Raw genomic sequence first — 17937 nt, 5'->3', positions numbered from 1 at the left:
GAGAGGAGAGTATCTTCTAAGGCATGCTTGATCCTGGCAAGAAAAAAGAATTCTAATCTCTTAAAAACAAACAGATAAATAATCTCCCAAGTTGCTATTCCTAAATTACCCATTTAAATTTTTAAAAAATTGCAGAATGGTATCTAATTGGCAGTGGACTTGACAAGTACACTGTAAAATCCCAAGCATTTAAATACAAATGAACTTTATGGATTTGAAGATGAAGCTCTCTGAACTTGCCAATGAGCTTGAGACAATTTTGGACCTTTTTTCCATTCTCTTACTCTCCCTGATATCATAGCCTAGATTAGTCAAATAAAGTAGACAAGTACTCTTTTCTTTTAGCTTCCATTTGGGAGGCCTTGGAGAGAGTTACAAGTGAGGCTCCTTGCTAATGAAAGCATTCCTAACCGAAGTGGAGTGGATCATTCAATGAAAATAGTTTCACAGCCTCCATGTTCATTCTCCAGAGGTTGGAGCTTTGAATTTGTTTGTTTGCTTTTGTTTATCTTTGTTATTGTTTTGTTTTTAATGAATCTCTCACAGTAGCATTAGAATCAAAGAATAGTCACTGCTTATCCATAGATTTTTTTTTCCAGGTTATTTCTATTTCACTGTTGACTTATTTCACTTCTCAATACCTGCGTTAAGTAATAACAGGCAGAAGCGTAAAAAAGAAATAGTATCATTGACTCAGGAAAGAAACTAATTTAGAAGTTCTTATAAGCAGAAAGTCTGTATAGAGTAACAATCCCCCAGCCCCACAGCCATGTGTAGAAGTGCAAAACCTCACAGTGTGTCCCTGAGAAGCTGGGGTGGGGGGAGGAAAGCAGCCTGGGCCTATTTGTGTATCTGCTAGTTAGTGCCCTGTGTGTGGAAAAGGTCAGTGCAAACTTCTCAAATTTTGCTGGTGGTTATTTCAGAACCTATCGCCTGACCCGGCCCTCAGGAGAGTACTATCTTTAGATGCACTGAGAATGGATGGGTGAAATTGAGCTACATGTCCACTGACAACTAATTATGTATCAGTTAATTAATGAAAAACCAAGTCCTATGATTGAGAATGTAATCTCAATCATAATGTCTAGAATATTATTCTGGGGTAAATGTATTGCATATGTTGTTTGGATTTGTGACTGCAGAGATGCTTTAAATATATATTAATTATAATTAGTAATAAAACAATTATCTCAGTAAGTATACAGGGCCCTGAATTGAATTCCAGACATCATTTACTTACTAAATAAATTTGTATTGATCACTTTCCATGTGCTGAGGCTTAAGGAAATTTCAGCCTAGAGACTGGATAAAACATACTGGTACATTTTGTAACAATGCAGTTGTTAGATACCGAGGATGCAGATGTCAAGGTGTTTGCTCTTAAATTTTGTGAGGTCTGTCAAGGAGGAAATGCCATAAATACACATTAACTGCATGCTATGTCTCATTATTCATTTAAAGAATAAAGGTTTATTTACATGATACTGAAATCAAAATATGGAATCAGATCATGCTCTCAGTGCCTCAAACACAGACATCATGTGGATTTGACAAATACGTGCAGTGCCCTCACTGAATCTGTGAAATAAAGGCATTAGGCATGCAAATGAAAACAATAAGAAATGTGGTGGTTTACAAGTGTTTACAAGTTGCCATCCTATGCTCAATCACCAAAAGCAAAGCGAATAAACTCAGATACGTATGTTTTGCTTCCATGCCCATTTAAGTCTGAGCTCACTTAGTTGTCATATTAGTCTTCAGGTCATTTGTCCCTACTTTTTAGCCAATTGAAAACTTTTAAAATTTTGGAATTTGAAATCTAAAGAGTGGCACCCTTCTATAGGTTGTGATTTTTTTTTATTTCAAAAACAAAACTAAAAAACTTGACATAATTGCAATTGAATCCACAGGACTTTGCATTGTTTGCCAGTAGAATTTAAGTTCACAGATAGACCATCTGTGATAGACTATCCAAACTGCAGTAAGTTATCAGACAGCAAATGGAACTACAGAAGCTGGTTGGTGCTTAGTAAGTAAATAATATGACTGATGTGACTATGATTAAAAGTCCAGAGAAGACTATATAAGCTGATTCTAAAGATCATAGAAAATAAGCTAGCAAAAATAGCAAAAGAAAAAAAAAAAAGTCATGAAGGAGTAAACTACCCTACCAGGTACTCTAAATTATAAAGCTATAGTAATAAAACCAACATGGTACCAGAGCATTAATAGAGGGATCAGTGGAGCAGATTCTAAAGGTCACAAACAGAGCCAAATACATCGGCTCTTGAGTATATGATAATGGCAGCATTTCAAATTAGAAGAAAAATGATGGTGTTTTTGTTGGAACAGCTGGATAGCAAACCTGAAAAAAATAAAGTTGGATTCCCTGCTTCACACTGTCTTGAAATAAATGCAGATGATAAAAGATCTAATTTTTTAAAAAATGAAACCATTAAATACAAAGGAGAATTTATATATATATTAAACATATATATATAGAAAGGCATTTAAAAATATGACACGAAAACTAAAAGCTATTTTAAAGAGACTGATAAACTCAATTTTAAAAATTATACATGGCAAAATATTTTAAAAAAATATTTGCAACTCATATCACAGATGAGGGCTAATTTCCTTAATAAAACAGAGAACTGCAAATCAATAAGAAAAAATACCACAATCCAGCGGGGGTAAAAATGGGTAAATAAAATGAATAGACAGCTCATAGAAAAAGTATATGGCTCTTAACCATATAAAAAGATGTTCAACTTAATAAGAGAAATGCAAAATAAAATTGTATTGAGATTCCATTTCCACCTATCAAATTGTCAACGATCAAAAAGTTTGATTACATCATATATAGGGCAAGGCAAGGAAGAATCAAGCACTCATATGTTGCTCGTGGGAGTGTCAATAGCTACACCCTCTTTGGAAACAGTTGGCTCATATCTATCAAAATTTAAAATATACACTCCCTTTAACCAGTCATTCTATTTGTAGGAGTTTATCCTACAGATACACTTGTACATGTGAGAAATGATATATGCACAGGGTTCTTTACTGCAGCAATGTTTATGAGAGCAAAAGAGTAGAAACAACTTAAATGCCTCTCAATCATAGATTGATCAAATTAAATTATATTCTTAAAACAGAATACAATGGAGTTTTAAGAAATCGAGGTAGCTTCATATGTATTAATATTGGATGCTCACAAAGCACAAAAGCAAGGTGGTAGAAATCTATCTATATATTATATAAATATAATATATGTGTGTGTGTGTGTGTAGTATGCTACCATTTGTTGAAAAAATATAGATACATGTATAGGCACAGACTATTGAAAAGGATAAATACAATTCAGGTAGCAGTAATTGCCTCTGGGGAGAATGGAATAAGGGAGGTATAGGTAAATTTAAAAAAGACACAATTTTCATAGTATTCCCTTTTGTATCTTTTGAATTTGTACCACATGTACATACTATCTATCCAAAATTAATTAAATAATTTACTTCTAAGGGCTTTCTTACAAGCTCAGGGCTTCAGGTGTTGGATGGATGTGTTTGCAGAATCTCAAAGGGCCCACTGGTTTGAACTTTGTAAAGAAGCTTCTCTAACAATTTGATAATTCAACACTGACAAGTGCAGGACGGAAGGAAGGAGTGTGCATGTGCTGAGGAGAGCTGAGGGGCTAGGCCCATGCGGAGCAGCTCTTCTCTGCACCACAGTCTCACACCTGGATCCAGCATGCTTTCCCTCCAGGGCTGGGGGCCGTGTGTGGACATACCTTGTGGAGGAACCCATGGCCGTGACTCCTGGAGGCAGCCTATGGATGGTACTGTCACTGCATGCACAGCAGATGGCTAAGTAGGAATTGTTTTTAAAAAACACAGTTGGCTCTTACTGGCATTCCTGTTGGCAGTGCCAACATTCAGCCATTCTGTCAACACCATTGACTGTGCACTGTGAATAGAGCACACGGCAGGGCCCTGTGGCGACAGCTCCTAGCAGTATTCCCCAGACTTGCCTGGGCACACGAGACCTTCTAAGTGGGAATCTCTTAAGAAGGAGCCTGTGAATCTAAACTTTTAGCAAGCCTCCCAGTTGAAACAAAATGATAAGATAGGGCGGGGGGGGTGGGGTGGTGAGAAGGAGTAGGAGAGAGAAAGAGGAAAAAGTAGAAAACCACATGAGAACATAAGCAACATTAATACAAGAACAACCAACTAAATAGCTATAACCTAATTGCAAAACATGGAACTTTTTGTTTAAAATGAAAATTTGGGGTTAAATCAGGATTAAGGAAAAAAAATTCCTTACATATTGATTTTCCTTTAAAAAAAACTTCATAAAGATTTTTAAACAGAACCATTTTTCTTTATTTTTTCTTTCAATAATTGAAGGCATTATGGAGACTTAGTTTTAATAAAGCATCAACTATTATTTCATAATAGTGTAGAAGCAGAACTCATGAGGGCCCAGGCCTGCCAACTTGGGCTTTCCTGTAACTAGGAAGCTGAGCTGAAGGATTCCAGTAGAAAGATCTTGGATTTTCTTTATAAACCTCAAAAGCCTAAATGCATACTTCAGACAGAATTCCAGGGGCCTAGTGACCTTAATTCTTCTGGATTCTCTAAACTCGCCTTTACCATTCCAAGGCCACACAGAGCTACCTGCACAGACTCTGATTTAACATTATGCTTTCAGATCCAGTTTAAGAAATGGTTACACAGCCAATGTTTTTGCATTTTTTGTAAACCTCTTCTTAAAGACAATCACTACTTATCTTGTTCAGTAGCCCTTACATAAAGATCTACATGAAAAATTCATCTTAGAACTGAATGTCAAAATATATAATTGTCTCTTCCGGTGAAATTTTGTGCTTCCTTTTTTTAAAAAGACAAGTTATGTAATCACTTTCTTTCTCCCTCTTGCTCTCTCCCCCTCTCTCCTGTTTTCACTTCAGCTGCCAGGAAGTTCAGATCTAAATTTTATGTTCCATTGAAGTACTGTTTCTAAACTGCACTTTCTGATACAATCTCCTCAACCCTGAATTATCTGGCTATTGTTCTTACTGGGTTGTTTTAGTGGTCCAATTATGCGAACAACTTGAATACTTTTGGAAACTGACAGAACATAAGTTAGAAATGAAGGAAAAGATTGAGTTTCCATTGACTGAGATTTTACTATACACGTAGGAGATGTCTGGGGTTTTAAGTGATCAATGTCAAATTAGATTCATGGGGGAGATTTCATTTGGAAAGGTGAATTCCAAGAATGTTGGGGGAGAAAATCATCTTTGCATAACTCACTCTGCCAAGGACTCCCAGAGAGGAATAGTATAACCTAGTCAGGAAAACAATACCTTCACAATGATTAGCTCTGAATTACTTAGTGAGTTTGGGCCAGTCATGCCAGTGGTCTTCGTGTTGTCCTGTGAAGCAAGCAGGGGGTAGGAATGACTGCCTCCTTTAGAGGTTGCAGAAGGAGTCAAACCACTTGCCATTGACCACTAGTCATTCATGACCTAGCCAGCTGAAAGCTTAGTAAGAAAGTTTTCAAAAGAAAAAGAAATGGAGAGATTCTTTCTGTCTTTTGCTCAGGCACCGTGATCATTAGAAAACTCTCTTATTCATCCTTAGTATACAGATGGAGTGGCAAGGTGTCCCCAGCTGGAACGTCTAACTGTGACAGACAATTCTGTTCCAGCCTCACCATTTACAGCCCCAATAGCTGGAAATGAGAGGAAGATGAGTTCACAGGCCCAACACCCAGCACCCAAGCCACCCCAGGATGGCTGCTCGGACAGACACTCGGCTAGGGCTGGGGAGCAGGAAGTTCACTACCAACTACTTTGTGGCGTATTGAGTCTCACAGATTTGTCATTCAGTGCACAGCTTCTCTCTGCACAGCCCACACAGCTAAGCCCTGTACTATATTTCTCTCAGTTTTCCCTCCTCCACCCACAGTTCTGCTGACTTCTCTCCACAAAGGAGAGACAGAACAGCTGAGGAAACAGCAGAGCGGTGGAAAATTTTTGAAAGTGTTTCGAGCCCACCCAACCTGAGGAGAGCATTCAAAGAAAAACAGGAAAGGATGAGTAGGAGCTCCCTCAGCCCCCACACACAAGCCAGGGATTGTCACTCCCGCCCACCCCCAATCCCAACAGGGGCTGACTGCTGGGGCTGAGCCACAGTGCCCACATGCAAAAATATGCAAATATAGTCTCAGTGAGGATCATGGAATGGAGGCAATCGCTTGGTTACTTCAAACAGTGCGTCATGAAACTTGGGGGTAAAATAGGCTCATCCCATTCAAACGCCCACTATAGGAGTTTAACCAGCACCTTTGGTCTTAAATTAGAATAGCCAGAGGATATCATACTGGGAAAATGAGTGCAGGTCTGAAGATGGACATGTTTCTGTTCTGACAACCAAAATTAGTCTCCCCAGTCTAGGGGACAATTCAATGCCTCCCTCAGTTTTTTGTTTTTGTTTTTCCTTTTTCTTTTTTTGGTTTTGTATTTTGTTTTTAACATTACTCAGTTTTTTCTCCTTTCTTTTCATTTCCTTTAAACTTCTCTTCCTGTACTAGACTAGGGTTTTTAAGGCTGCCTGTAAGAAAAAGATGTGAACTCATTTAGTTCTTGCTCCCTCTCTCCTCTGCTAGAGATTCCAGCCAGTTACATGACTTGGAGGCGGCAAGGGCAAAAGGAGATTGGTTGACCCATTCATTCATTCACTATTCATCCATTAAACAGGCCTTTATGGAGGGTCTACATAGATAAGGCCCCCATCCTCATCCAGTTTATGGACTAGGCTCAGTCAAACTAAGCCACAACAAAAGAAATAATCTTATCTTTGATTCCCCTTATACCTCTTCAGTGACTTCCGGATCAATTTTTGGATCTAGTTTGATACAGGGTTTTTGCATAGGACCCAGAACCTATGTAAGAGTTATGTAACCAACGGATAAACAAGTCTAAAGTGCCCTTCCCTATGAATGACCCATGAAAGGGTTTCCAGCCCAGAGATTAGACTAGTCCTATCTCCTGGTTAAGTATGCAAGTACTAAAATTAACTCATTTACCATTATTCTTTACTTTGCTGACACTGTTGATTTCCTTCCCATTTTGAATAAGAAATTATCTGCAAAGCTGGCCTAATTTTTCTTGTTGGTTTCAGTGTCATGTGTTTAATGCTAATTGATATTTACCGGTTCAGGTGATATATATAGTTATCGAGTGACTAAAGTATGACAGATACTGTCGCAGGCATTGAGGCTGCAACTCTGTATAATTATGGTCCCTTCATGGAACCAAGGAGCCAGTGGGATTAGATGAACCACAGATTGCTGTTCTTTGAGAGAGGTTAAGCAACTTTAATTATCCACTGCCATGCAGAAAACCAAGAGAACAGCATGATCATACAGGAATTGAAAAGTAGGGATTGTTTGCATTTGTTATCTAGAGGTGCTCAGATTTTGAGGTTCTTTGTTTATCAGTTCTACTGTCTGCCTAGTCGTTCACAGCTGGCCTTTGAGAGATTGAGTCATGAAGATTACAGTTAAATAATTAATGTTTTGTAGGGTGTTGAATCATCAGACCCTTTAAGGAATGTTTTTAAACTTGGTTGTGAGAAACAAATGGTCAAAAGACCTAAGATACATGGCCACTACCAAAGAGCAGAATTTTCCTTCCCTCCTGAACCCTTAAAAAGGAGAACCCAAAGAGATACAAAGGAATTTTGCATCTCTGGACCTCTGAGATCAAGGACTAATTATTTCAGAGTGTGTTGACGCCAACCTGGGGAATAAGACACTGAGACGTCTATTGATGAGGGATGTGGTGTGTAAGAAATAGACTTAGCAAGTGAACAGGGTAGTAATTTGTGGTCAATAAAATTTTGCTTTCTTCAAAAATTGTCAGACTCAGTAGAGATCCAGAGGCTAGAGAATCAGCCCTGGGCTGTGGATTGGACATACTATTGTACCTCCTGGCACCAAGGGTCTTACAGCATCTAATTGGAAAACCACACCCTCTCCAAGGCAGCTCCAAGCAATCAAAAGGACTTAGCATGTGGAATTTCTCTTCACTTCTAAATTTGCTGAATTGTATCCATTCAATATCAAAGGACTCTTATATTGTTCTGAAACTAATAGAAACTTCTGCTTATTCAGTCCCTCATATTGCTCTCCAGCAACAAGAAAAAGAAAAATGAACCCTTGGCAAATTCTCAAAGAGAATAAACAAATGACAAGCTTTATGTTTCAACAAGTTCAGTTTTTGTCAATGAATTTTGTGGATGCCATTTTTTCCTCAAATGGAACTGTAAATGGTTTCTTTAACTTTGATGGAAGGATTTTTTTGGATCACATTGATTGTTGATTTCAAATGGGCCTTTTTTTTTGAGAAAGAGAGTTTCAGAATGATCAGGGAAAGAAAGAACATAAATCAAAGAGGTATTAAATGGCACTGCATTCTCTCCTTATATCTGCATTTTTCATGTGACAAAGAGAAATGAAGAAAGTGCATAACTCCCAGTTATCAGACTAATTCGGTCTCTGTAAGGATACAGATTTATTTTAAAACTAGTGGCAAGAATAAGACAAACCTGGCTTTGAGTCCTAACTCCAAACTCTTACTCCACTATACCTTTGAGATCTTGGCCAAATTATTTAACCTCCCTGAGTTTCAATAAATGGAGCTCTTTACCTACCTACCTCATAGGATTGTTGAGGTCAATTTAGACAGTGCCCAGCATGTGGGAAAGTCCTCGGCAGATGCCATTTCCCCTTCCACCTCCCTTTTCCTTCTCCCTGTAGCCACGTTTATGAGATGCTATCACAGTTCCCTTAGTAAGATGGCCAGTGTATCTCAGGGTTTCCAGATCTCTGCTGATTTAAGTACCCAACTGTGCTGATATTATATATTCAAATGCCAGCTGGGGCCTGATGCTTCAGCAAGAATGACTCATTTCAGAGCACACCCGAACAGTTTGATCTTGTCTCAGAGAGAACTGGGGTTTCCTCACTGATGGTAGAGAATGGGGGGAGAGCTTGTCCTGAGACTCGGGTACTTCTGATACAGCATCCTCACAGCATCAAGGGTTCTTCACGGGGAAGGTCTAGGACTCCCCTTAGTGACATTAACCAGGGGTTAGCAGCAGCTTGGGCTTTGAAATCTGACAAAACTAGATTTGAATCCTGATTACCACTCACTAGCTGGGTAGGCTCTCAACGTGTCTGTTTCTCTCTGAGCTCTTGGGAGGATTAAAAAAGGCAACTTACATAAAGCACTTAGGATTCACAGGCACACAGTAATTGCTCAACAAAAGTCATTTGTGAATGTACTGAATGTCACTGAACTATTCACTTTAAAAGGGTTCATTTTATGTTATGTGAATTTCACCTCAATTAAAAAAAATGGAAAGAAAATGTTATACGTTCTCATTCTCTCTCTCCCTCCCTACACCCCCATCTCCCTCCAGCTCTCTCTCTCTCTCTCTCTGTTTCTCTGTCTCTCTCCCTTCCTGACCAGAGTTCACCTCTAACTTATTTGCTGATTATGAAGCCTGGCTTTCAGCAGTTGGCACATTAACAGAGATGTTGCTCCTTGTACACTTACTATGTTCTCAGTTCTGGTAAAATGCCTACATCCCACCCATACACACCCTGCCCAACATTAATTTGTCCTTTGATCGTTAATTGTGAAGCTTGTCTTCACATACTTGAAAGAAACGATAATTATTGCTTGGTTGTATGAAACCTCACATCATAACTAAATAGTTGTTGATTGATCATGAAGATAATCAAGAACTTAAATAATACACTTTATTAAAAAGCTGTATAATTTTACACCATATTACCAAGTTCCATAACCTACACCAAAATGGTTTGTCTCAGTAAACTTGGTTAAAAAAAAAAAAGCTAAAAATATCTCTATCAAAATAGGAATACCAATCATAATGATCTTAATATTCATTGTAGAACCTGAAGTTGCTATATTAGCATGAGATTAGAGGTTAAGAAAACAACACCTCTGTAGATCAGTTAACATTACCAAATGCCCATTGGATGGACTTCCCTTTATAGATAAAGTTTAGCTTCATAATTTTAGCGAGAGAGCTTCACATTGCTTTTTTCCTGGAAGAATCCCTTTAGATTCTTCATGCTCTTGCAGAGATAGGTATGTCTCTGTAATGATATATGTTTAATTAGCTCCTTTATATTACCAATATTTCATGGAGACATCCAGAATTACATTATACACAATCTTGCTATTAGTTTCCTGAGTTAGGTGGTACCTAGTAAAGAGTGTATAAAAATATGCACAAACCCTGTCTAATGACTCAAATTAAATATGCCTCAAAGAATGTTCAGTCTTATTAAAATTCACATGCATTTTTCTTATGAGGGAGTTATTATTTTGATTACAAATTTGGAGTTCATTGATGAGTAGTGATCAAGCTGCAAATCAAGTCAACAGCTTAACTAGTTCAGCAGGAGTTTAAGAAGCTTTTCTCCCTCTGTGAGCATAAGCCTAGAAGGGTAGTTGAGGGTCCTGAGCTTGGTTCCTGACACCTGGGCTCTGGAGGGTGCTTCCCAGAGAAGAGGGGCCCTTACCTGAGACCCTCGCCCTCAGGAGAGTGTTGTCTGCAGTACTCCAGAGTGTAGGTCTCAGTGGCCTCCAGGTTGGCGGGCCGCCATCGGATGGTGGCTGTGTTCCAACACACAGTACAGTCCTCAGCACGGATCACAGGGGTGGAGGGTGCTGCAGAGAACCAAATCAATAGCTGATAGAGCAATGCCAGCTCTGTTTGCTTGGTACCCTGGGAATAATACTTTAGCATGATTTTAATTTAATTTTTGATTAGGAAATACATTCTAGGTTGAAACCCCAAAGGTATACAAATTTATATTGAGAAAAGTCTCCTTCCCATTCCTGCCCTCCAGATTGTCAAGTTGTTACCCATCCCCAAACAGATATTAGCTTCCTATAAATCCTATAAGTTTCTTTATAAATAGATAAGCAAATAAAAATAGTCTTTTGCCATCTCCTTACACAAAAGATAGCAAAGATCTTTCCCTCAGTAGATGCTCAATGAATATTTGCTTAAAAAAGCAAGAAGAGGGATTGTAGGATGGACTTCTGGGGGAAGATGGTGGAGTAGGGAGCTCCAGGAATCAGTCCTCTCACCAAAACAACTATTAAACAGGCAGGAACTGTAGAAAAATTATTTTGAAACTGCAGAAACCAGAAGAACTGTACGGGAACCAGGGAAGAGCAGGAAAGAGAGACAGATAAATTATGGTAAAAAACTGCAAATTGCTCTCTCAGTGCAGCAGCTACTGGCGCCCATCCCCCACTCTCACAGCAGGACACTGTCAGGTCTGGCCCCTGGCTAGCTGCTGGCAACAGAAAGGGAAGTAAAAATCCTCTTCTCCAAAACAGGGATAGGCACGGCTCATCACTGATCATGTACTTTTTATTAAAGTATTAGGATTGCTGGGTTCTGGCTTGGAGGAAAGCTATTGTTTCAACCTAACAGGACAAAGGTGGAGGCAGGAGTCATTGTTTAAACTCTCCCTGGACAGGGGCGGAGGTGGTGGAAATAGAAGCAGCACTTCCTCAAGGCTGCAGGGGACAGTTAGCTGGACAGATGCATTTGCTGGGCAGGCCAGAAGCTCAGCTTTGGGGAGCCATTAGAGAAATTTTGGAGCCCTTCCTGATCCCACAGCACTTTGGAGCCAGTCTGAGCCCCCTTGATGGGCCCCTGGCCCTGTTTTGGCTGGGAAAGACTAAGCTGGGAAAGTCCTCTCCGGGGTGACCCTCTTCCCAGAATTTGTCCTCCAGACAAAAGCAGCATGCAACAATGAAAGGAGAGTAAAATCTAAGGAGGGGGCAGTCTGGGACAAAGGCCTGCTCACTTCAGACACCCAGGAATGGGAGGTTTGTCTCCTGGGAAACAGAAGGGACAACAAAACTCCTGAAAACAGGGGAGCTCCAACTAACAAGCAAAAGGCCAGGACAAGACAGAAGCCCAGAAAGACAGGGAAAACACTGCACACTGCACTTGCTTAGAGCAGACCTTCCTGATAGGAGGGCTAAAGCTCAAGAAAATCTCTGTCTTTTCCCCACTGGTTACAAAACCAAGAAACAGATATCCCAGGAAATAAATCCCAAAGGTAATATTTTAAAATATTGAAATGTACAGTGTGCAACAAGACATACAAAGAAACAGGAAATGATGGCCCACCTAAAGGAAGAGGATAAAAATCCAGAAAACACCCACAAAGAAGATAAGACTCTGGATATACCAAAGTCTTTTAATAAAAGATGTTAAAAACGTTCAAGGAGGTTAAGGAAAGTACAGAGGAAGAACTACAGGATATCAGAAAAACAATGAATGAACAATATGGGAGTCTAAGTAAAGAGACAGAAATTTTAAAAAGGAACCAAACAGAACTACTGGAGTTTAAGACCTCAAGAACTGAAATGAAAAATGCCCAGGAAGGTTTCAAGAACAGATTGGAACTGGAAGAAAAAAGAATCAGTGAACTCAAAGACAAAACACTTGAAATGAGTCAGGCTGAGGAGCAGAAGGTGAAAAAGCAAGAATAGCCTAACATAGCTATGGAGGCAACATCAAGCACACCAATATATGCATTATGGGAGTCCCAGAAGGAAAAGGAATAAAGAAAGGGGCAGCAGGAATAGTCAAAGAAATAATGACAGAGAACTTCCCAACTTAACAAAAGATGTGAATATGCACATACAAGAAGCTCAGAGAACATCAAACAGGATGAACATGAAGAAAAATACACCCAATCATATATTGATCACATGGTCAAATGCAATAGACAAGGGGAGAGTTCTGAACACTGAAAGAGAAAAGCAACATTTTATATAAAAGGGAGTCCCCATTAGATTGAGTCCTGATTTCTCATCAGAAACCATGGAGGCAACAAGTCACTGGGTTGAAATACTTAAAGTCCTAAAAGAAAACAACTGCCAGCCAAGAATTTTATATCCGGTGAGACTCACTTTCAAAAATGAGGGAGAGAGTAAGACTTTCTCAGATAAATGAAAGCTGAGGGAGTTCATCACCACTAGACCTGCCCTAGAAGCAATTCTAAAGGGAATTCTTTAGACTGAAAGGAAAGGACAGTAGATAGTGGTTCAAAGTGGCATCAAGAAATAAAGATCTGTGGTAAAGGTAACCATTTGGGTAATTATAAATCCCAGTTTTATTGTATATTGTTTGTATGTAACTCCACTTCTTACTTCCTACAGGTGCTAACATGAAAATAGACAAAAAGTAATGAAAAATCTAGATTTTTAAACATACTATGTACAAAGACATAAGTGGTAACAAGTACAGAAAACATGGTAGGGGACAGAGGGGTATAGGAAAAGTATATGTGCATGATATTGAAGTTAAGTTGGTATCAAACCAAATATAATTGTTATATATTTAGAATGCTAAATTTTAACCCCATGGTAAACACAGGGAAAATAGATGAAAAATATATTGACAGAAGTGAGAAGGCACGCAATATGATACAACACAAAAAAGCAAATAAATATAAAGGTAGGCTTTAACAGAAAAGAGATGAAAAAGGAATAAGACTTATAAAGCTAAATAGCAAAACAGCAGAAGAAAGTCCTATTATTAGTAGTGACTTTAAATATAAATGGATTAAACTCTCCAGTCAAAAGGCAGAGATTGGCAGAATGGATAAAAAAACATGACCCAACTATATGCTCCCTGCAAGAGACTCACCTTAAAGTCAAAGATAGAAGTAAGGTGATGGTGAAAGAATGGAAAACAAATACCTTGCAAGCAGCAACCAAAAGAGAGCTGGGGTGACTATATTAATGTCAGATAAAGTAGACTTTAAGTCAAAAACAGTTATGAGGGACCAAAAATGGTCATTATATACTGATAAAAGGGACAATTAAATGAGAAAATGTAACAATTATAAATATATATGGGCCTAACAGCAGAGCCCCAAAATATATGAAGCAAATATTGAGACGTTTGAAGGGAGAAATTGACAGTTCTACACTAAAAGATGGAGATTTTAACAGACTACTTTCAATAGTGGATAGAACATCTAGTCAAAAGATCAAGTAGGAAGAACAGGACTTGAATGATACACTAAACCAACTAGACCCAACAGACATGTTATAGAACACTGCACCCAATGAAAACAGAATACACATTCTTCTTGAGTACACATGGATCATTCTCCAGGATAGACCATATGCTGGGTTACAAAACAAGTCTCAATAAATTCAAAAATATTGAAATCATACAATGCACATTCTCTGATCACAAAGGAATGAAGCTAGAAATCAATGACAGAGGGAGAAATGGAAAATTCACAAATATGTGGAAATTAAACAATATACTCTAAAACAACCGATGGGTTAAAGAGGAAATAAAAAGCAAAATTAGGAAATATCTTGAGGTGAATGAAAATGAAAATACTACATACCAAAATTTATGGGATGCAGCAAAGGCGGTGCTGAGAAAGAAATTTATAACTCCAAATACTTGCATTACAAAAGAAAAACTTCAAATCAGAAACCTAACCTCAAAACTGGAAGAGCTAGCAAAAGAACAGCAAATATGTCAAAAACCCTCAACAAAATACTAGCAAATGGAATCCAACAGCATATTAAAAGAATGAAACACCATGATCAAGTGGGATTTATCCCAGGTATGCAAGGTTGGTTCAACCTAAGAAAATCAATGTAAAACACCACATTAACAGAATGAAGGAAGGAAACCACATGATCATCTCAATTGAGGAAGAAAAGGCATTTGACAAAATCCAGCACACCTTTTTGATAAAAACACTTAGAGCACTAGAAATAGAAGGAAACATCCTCAATATGAAGAAGGTTATATATGAAAAGCCCACAGCTAACATCCTACTTAATGGTGCAAGACTGAAAGATTTCCCTTTGAGATCAGGAACAAGACAAGAATGCCCATTGTCACTCTGTCACTCAGCAGTATACTGGAAGTTCTTGTCAGAGAAATTAAGCAAAAGAAAGGAATAAAAGGCATCCAAATTGGAAAGGAAGAAGTAAAATTTTTCTATTTGTAGATGATATGATCCTATATACTGAAAATCCTGACAAAAACACACCAAAGCTCCTAGAGCTAATCAATGAATTCAGCAAAGTGGCAGGGTACAAGATATACTCCCCCAAATCAGTAGTGTTTCTATACAGAAGCAATGAATGATTGGAACAAGAAATCAAGGAAATAAAATTCCATTCATTATAGCAACTGAAAGAATTAAATATATAGGTATAAACCTAACCAAGGATGTAAAAGACTTGTACCCAGAAAACTACAAAATATTGCTAAAAGACATTATAGAAGACCTAAATAAATGAAAGCATATTCCGTGTTCATGGATTGGAAGACTAAATATCATTAAGAAGTCACTACTACTCAAAGCAATTTATAGATTCAATGTAATCCCAATCAAAATTCCAACAACTTTCTTTGTAGAAATGGAAAAGCCAATCATCAAATTTATATGGAAGGTTAAGGGGCCCCAAATAGCTAAAGCCATCTTGAAAAAAAAGAATGAAGTTGGAGGACTCACACTTTCCAATCTTAAACCCTATTACACAGTCACAATATTCAAAACAGCATGGTACTGGCACAAGGACAGACTTATAGAATAATGAAATAGAACTGAGAGCTCCAAAATCAACTCTCATATTTATGATGAACTGATTTTTGGCAAGGTGGCAAAAGCCACTCAATTGGGAAAGAATAGTCTCTTCAACAAATGGTGCTGGGAAAACTGGATCTCCATTTACAAAAGAAAAGAGGACCCTTACCTCACACCATATACAAAAATCAACTAAAAATGAATGAAAGATCTAAATATAATAGCTAAAACTATCAAACTCCTAGAAGAAAACATTGGGAAGCATCTTCAGGATCTTGTGTTAGGCAATGGTTTCTTATACTTTACACCCAAAGCACAAGCAACAACAACAACATAAATAGATAAATGGGGCCTCATCAAAATTAAAAACTTTTATTCCTCAAAGGACTTTATCATGAAAGTAAAGTGACAGCCTACATAATGGGAGAAAATATTTGGAAATCACATATCTGATAAAGGAATAATATCCAGAAAATATATATAAAGAAATCCTTCAACTTAAGAACAACAATAACAAAAAACAATCCAATTAAAAAGTGGGCAAAAGACTTGAACAGACATCTCTCCAAAGAAGATATACAAATGGCCAGAAAGCACATGAAAAGATGCTCAACATCATTTGCCATCAGGGAAATGCAGATCAAAGCCACAATGAGATACCATTTCACACTCGTTAGAATGGCTACTACTTAAAAAAAAAATGGAAAACAAGCATACAGAGAAATAGGAGCATTCATTCTTTGCTAATGGGACTGTAAAATGGTGCAGTCACTGTGAAAGACAGTTTGATTACTCCTCAGAAATCTAAGTATTGAACTACCATATCACCTGGCAATCCCACTACTAGGAATATACCCAAAAGAATCGAAAACAGGGACTCAAACAGATATTTGCACACCAAAGTTCATCACGGCATTATTCACTATTGACAAAAATGGAGGCACCCCAAGTGTCCATCAACCAATGAATGGATAAATAAAATGTGGTATATACATACAATGGAATATTATTCAGGTATAAAAAGGAATGAAGTCCTGATACATGCAGCAACATGGATGAACCTTGAAGACATCATGATCAATGAAATAAACCAGACGCAAAAGGGCAAATGTTGTATGATGTTACTGATTTGAAACAATTAGAATGAGCAAACTCATAGAGTCAGAATCTAGAATATAAGTATAGGTTACCAGGGGAGCGGGTGGGTATAGGGAATGGGAAGTTAAGTCATAAAATATTCAGGGTTCCTGGTTGGAATGATGGAAATGTTTTGGTAATGGATGGTGGTGATGGTAGCACAACATTGTGAACACAATTAACAGCACTGAAATTTATATCTGAATATGATTAAAATGGGGAAATATTAGATTGTATATATGGTAACATAATAAAAATTTTTATAAAAATCCAGGGAACTACACTACACAGTGAACCCCAAGTTGAATGATGGACTTTAATTAATAGTGCAATTATAAAAATGTCCTATCATCAATTGTAACAAATATTCCACACCAATGCAAGTTGATGGTCGTCGGGTGGTATATGGGAATTCTGTATTTTATGCATGATTGTTCTGTAAACCCACAAATTCTTTAATAATAATTAAAAAAAGCAAGAAGGAAGAAAAGAAGCATGGATAAAGGGCAAGAATGAGTCATTTCTTTCCCTAAGGCAGTTGCAATTATCTTTAAGGCAATGCAGCCTTGGCTTCTGCTATACCTTTTGCTTCAGCTCCCTATGAAGGGAATGCATTCTCAGTTGAATACCATTGCTTAAGACCTTTTTGGAGCCCCCAGCAGCCTTATGATAAAGCCTGAGTTTCTTACCTTAGCAAACTGGCCTCTATGCTCTAACGTTTCTCACCTCATTTTTCCCTCTCCTTGTTTTTAAGTCATGAAGAAATAATAACAAACTTCTTATAGTGGCCTGCACATTCCATGCTGTTTCTTCCTTCAATGCCTCTGTTCCTATGTCTTCTTCAAGGACAATGCCATCCTTTAACATGTTGCTTCCTACTGATCCTTTAAATGATTTAGTTCAGGCATGTGTTCTAGGAGGCCATTCCTCATCATGCCTCTGCCCCAGACTGTCTCAGGAACCTTCTGGAGTGCTCTCATAGTAACCTGTGCATACCTGGATCACAGCCCTTACCACAAATCTGCTATGATCTCTGTTTACCAGTCTTTCCACATCACCATGAACTTTTTGAGAACAGGAACCCAGTCCTGATCATCA

At 38.1% G+C, this 17937-nt stretch overlaps 1 protein-coding gene across 2 annotated transcripts in view; it reads right to left on the bottom strand.

The window, feature by feature from the left end:
• CMYA5 (cardiomyopathy associated 5) overlaps positions 1–17937 on the bottom strand; it is a 117379-nt gene that overhangs the window by 10187 nt on the left and 89255 nt on the right. The window contains exon 9 of one of the 2 annotated variants that reach the window (XM_037801675.1): positions 10624–10771. The exons of the other annotated variant lie outside the window; for it this stretch is intronic. Within the exon in view, the coding sequence (XP_037657603.1) occupies positions 10624–10771 (148 nt within the window). The remainder of the gene's footprint in view (positions 1–10623; positions 10772–17937) is intronic. 2 annotated transcript variants of the gene reach the window in all.

The sequence above is a fragment of the Choloepus didactylus genome, chromosome 13 (assembly GCF_015220235.1).
Source record: "Choloepus didactylus isolate mChoDid1 chromosome 13, mChoDid1.pri, whole genome shotgun sequence".
Lineage (NCBI taxonomy): Eukaryota > Metazoa > Chordata > Mammalia > Pilosa > Megalonychidae > Choloepus > Choloepus didactylus.
Note: the sequence above shows the minus strand (reverse complement) of the source record. Positions and strands in the feature narration are given on the sequence as shown.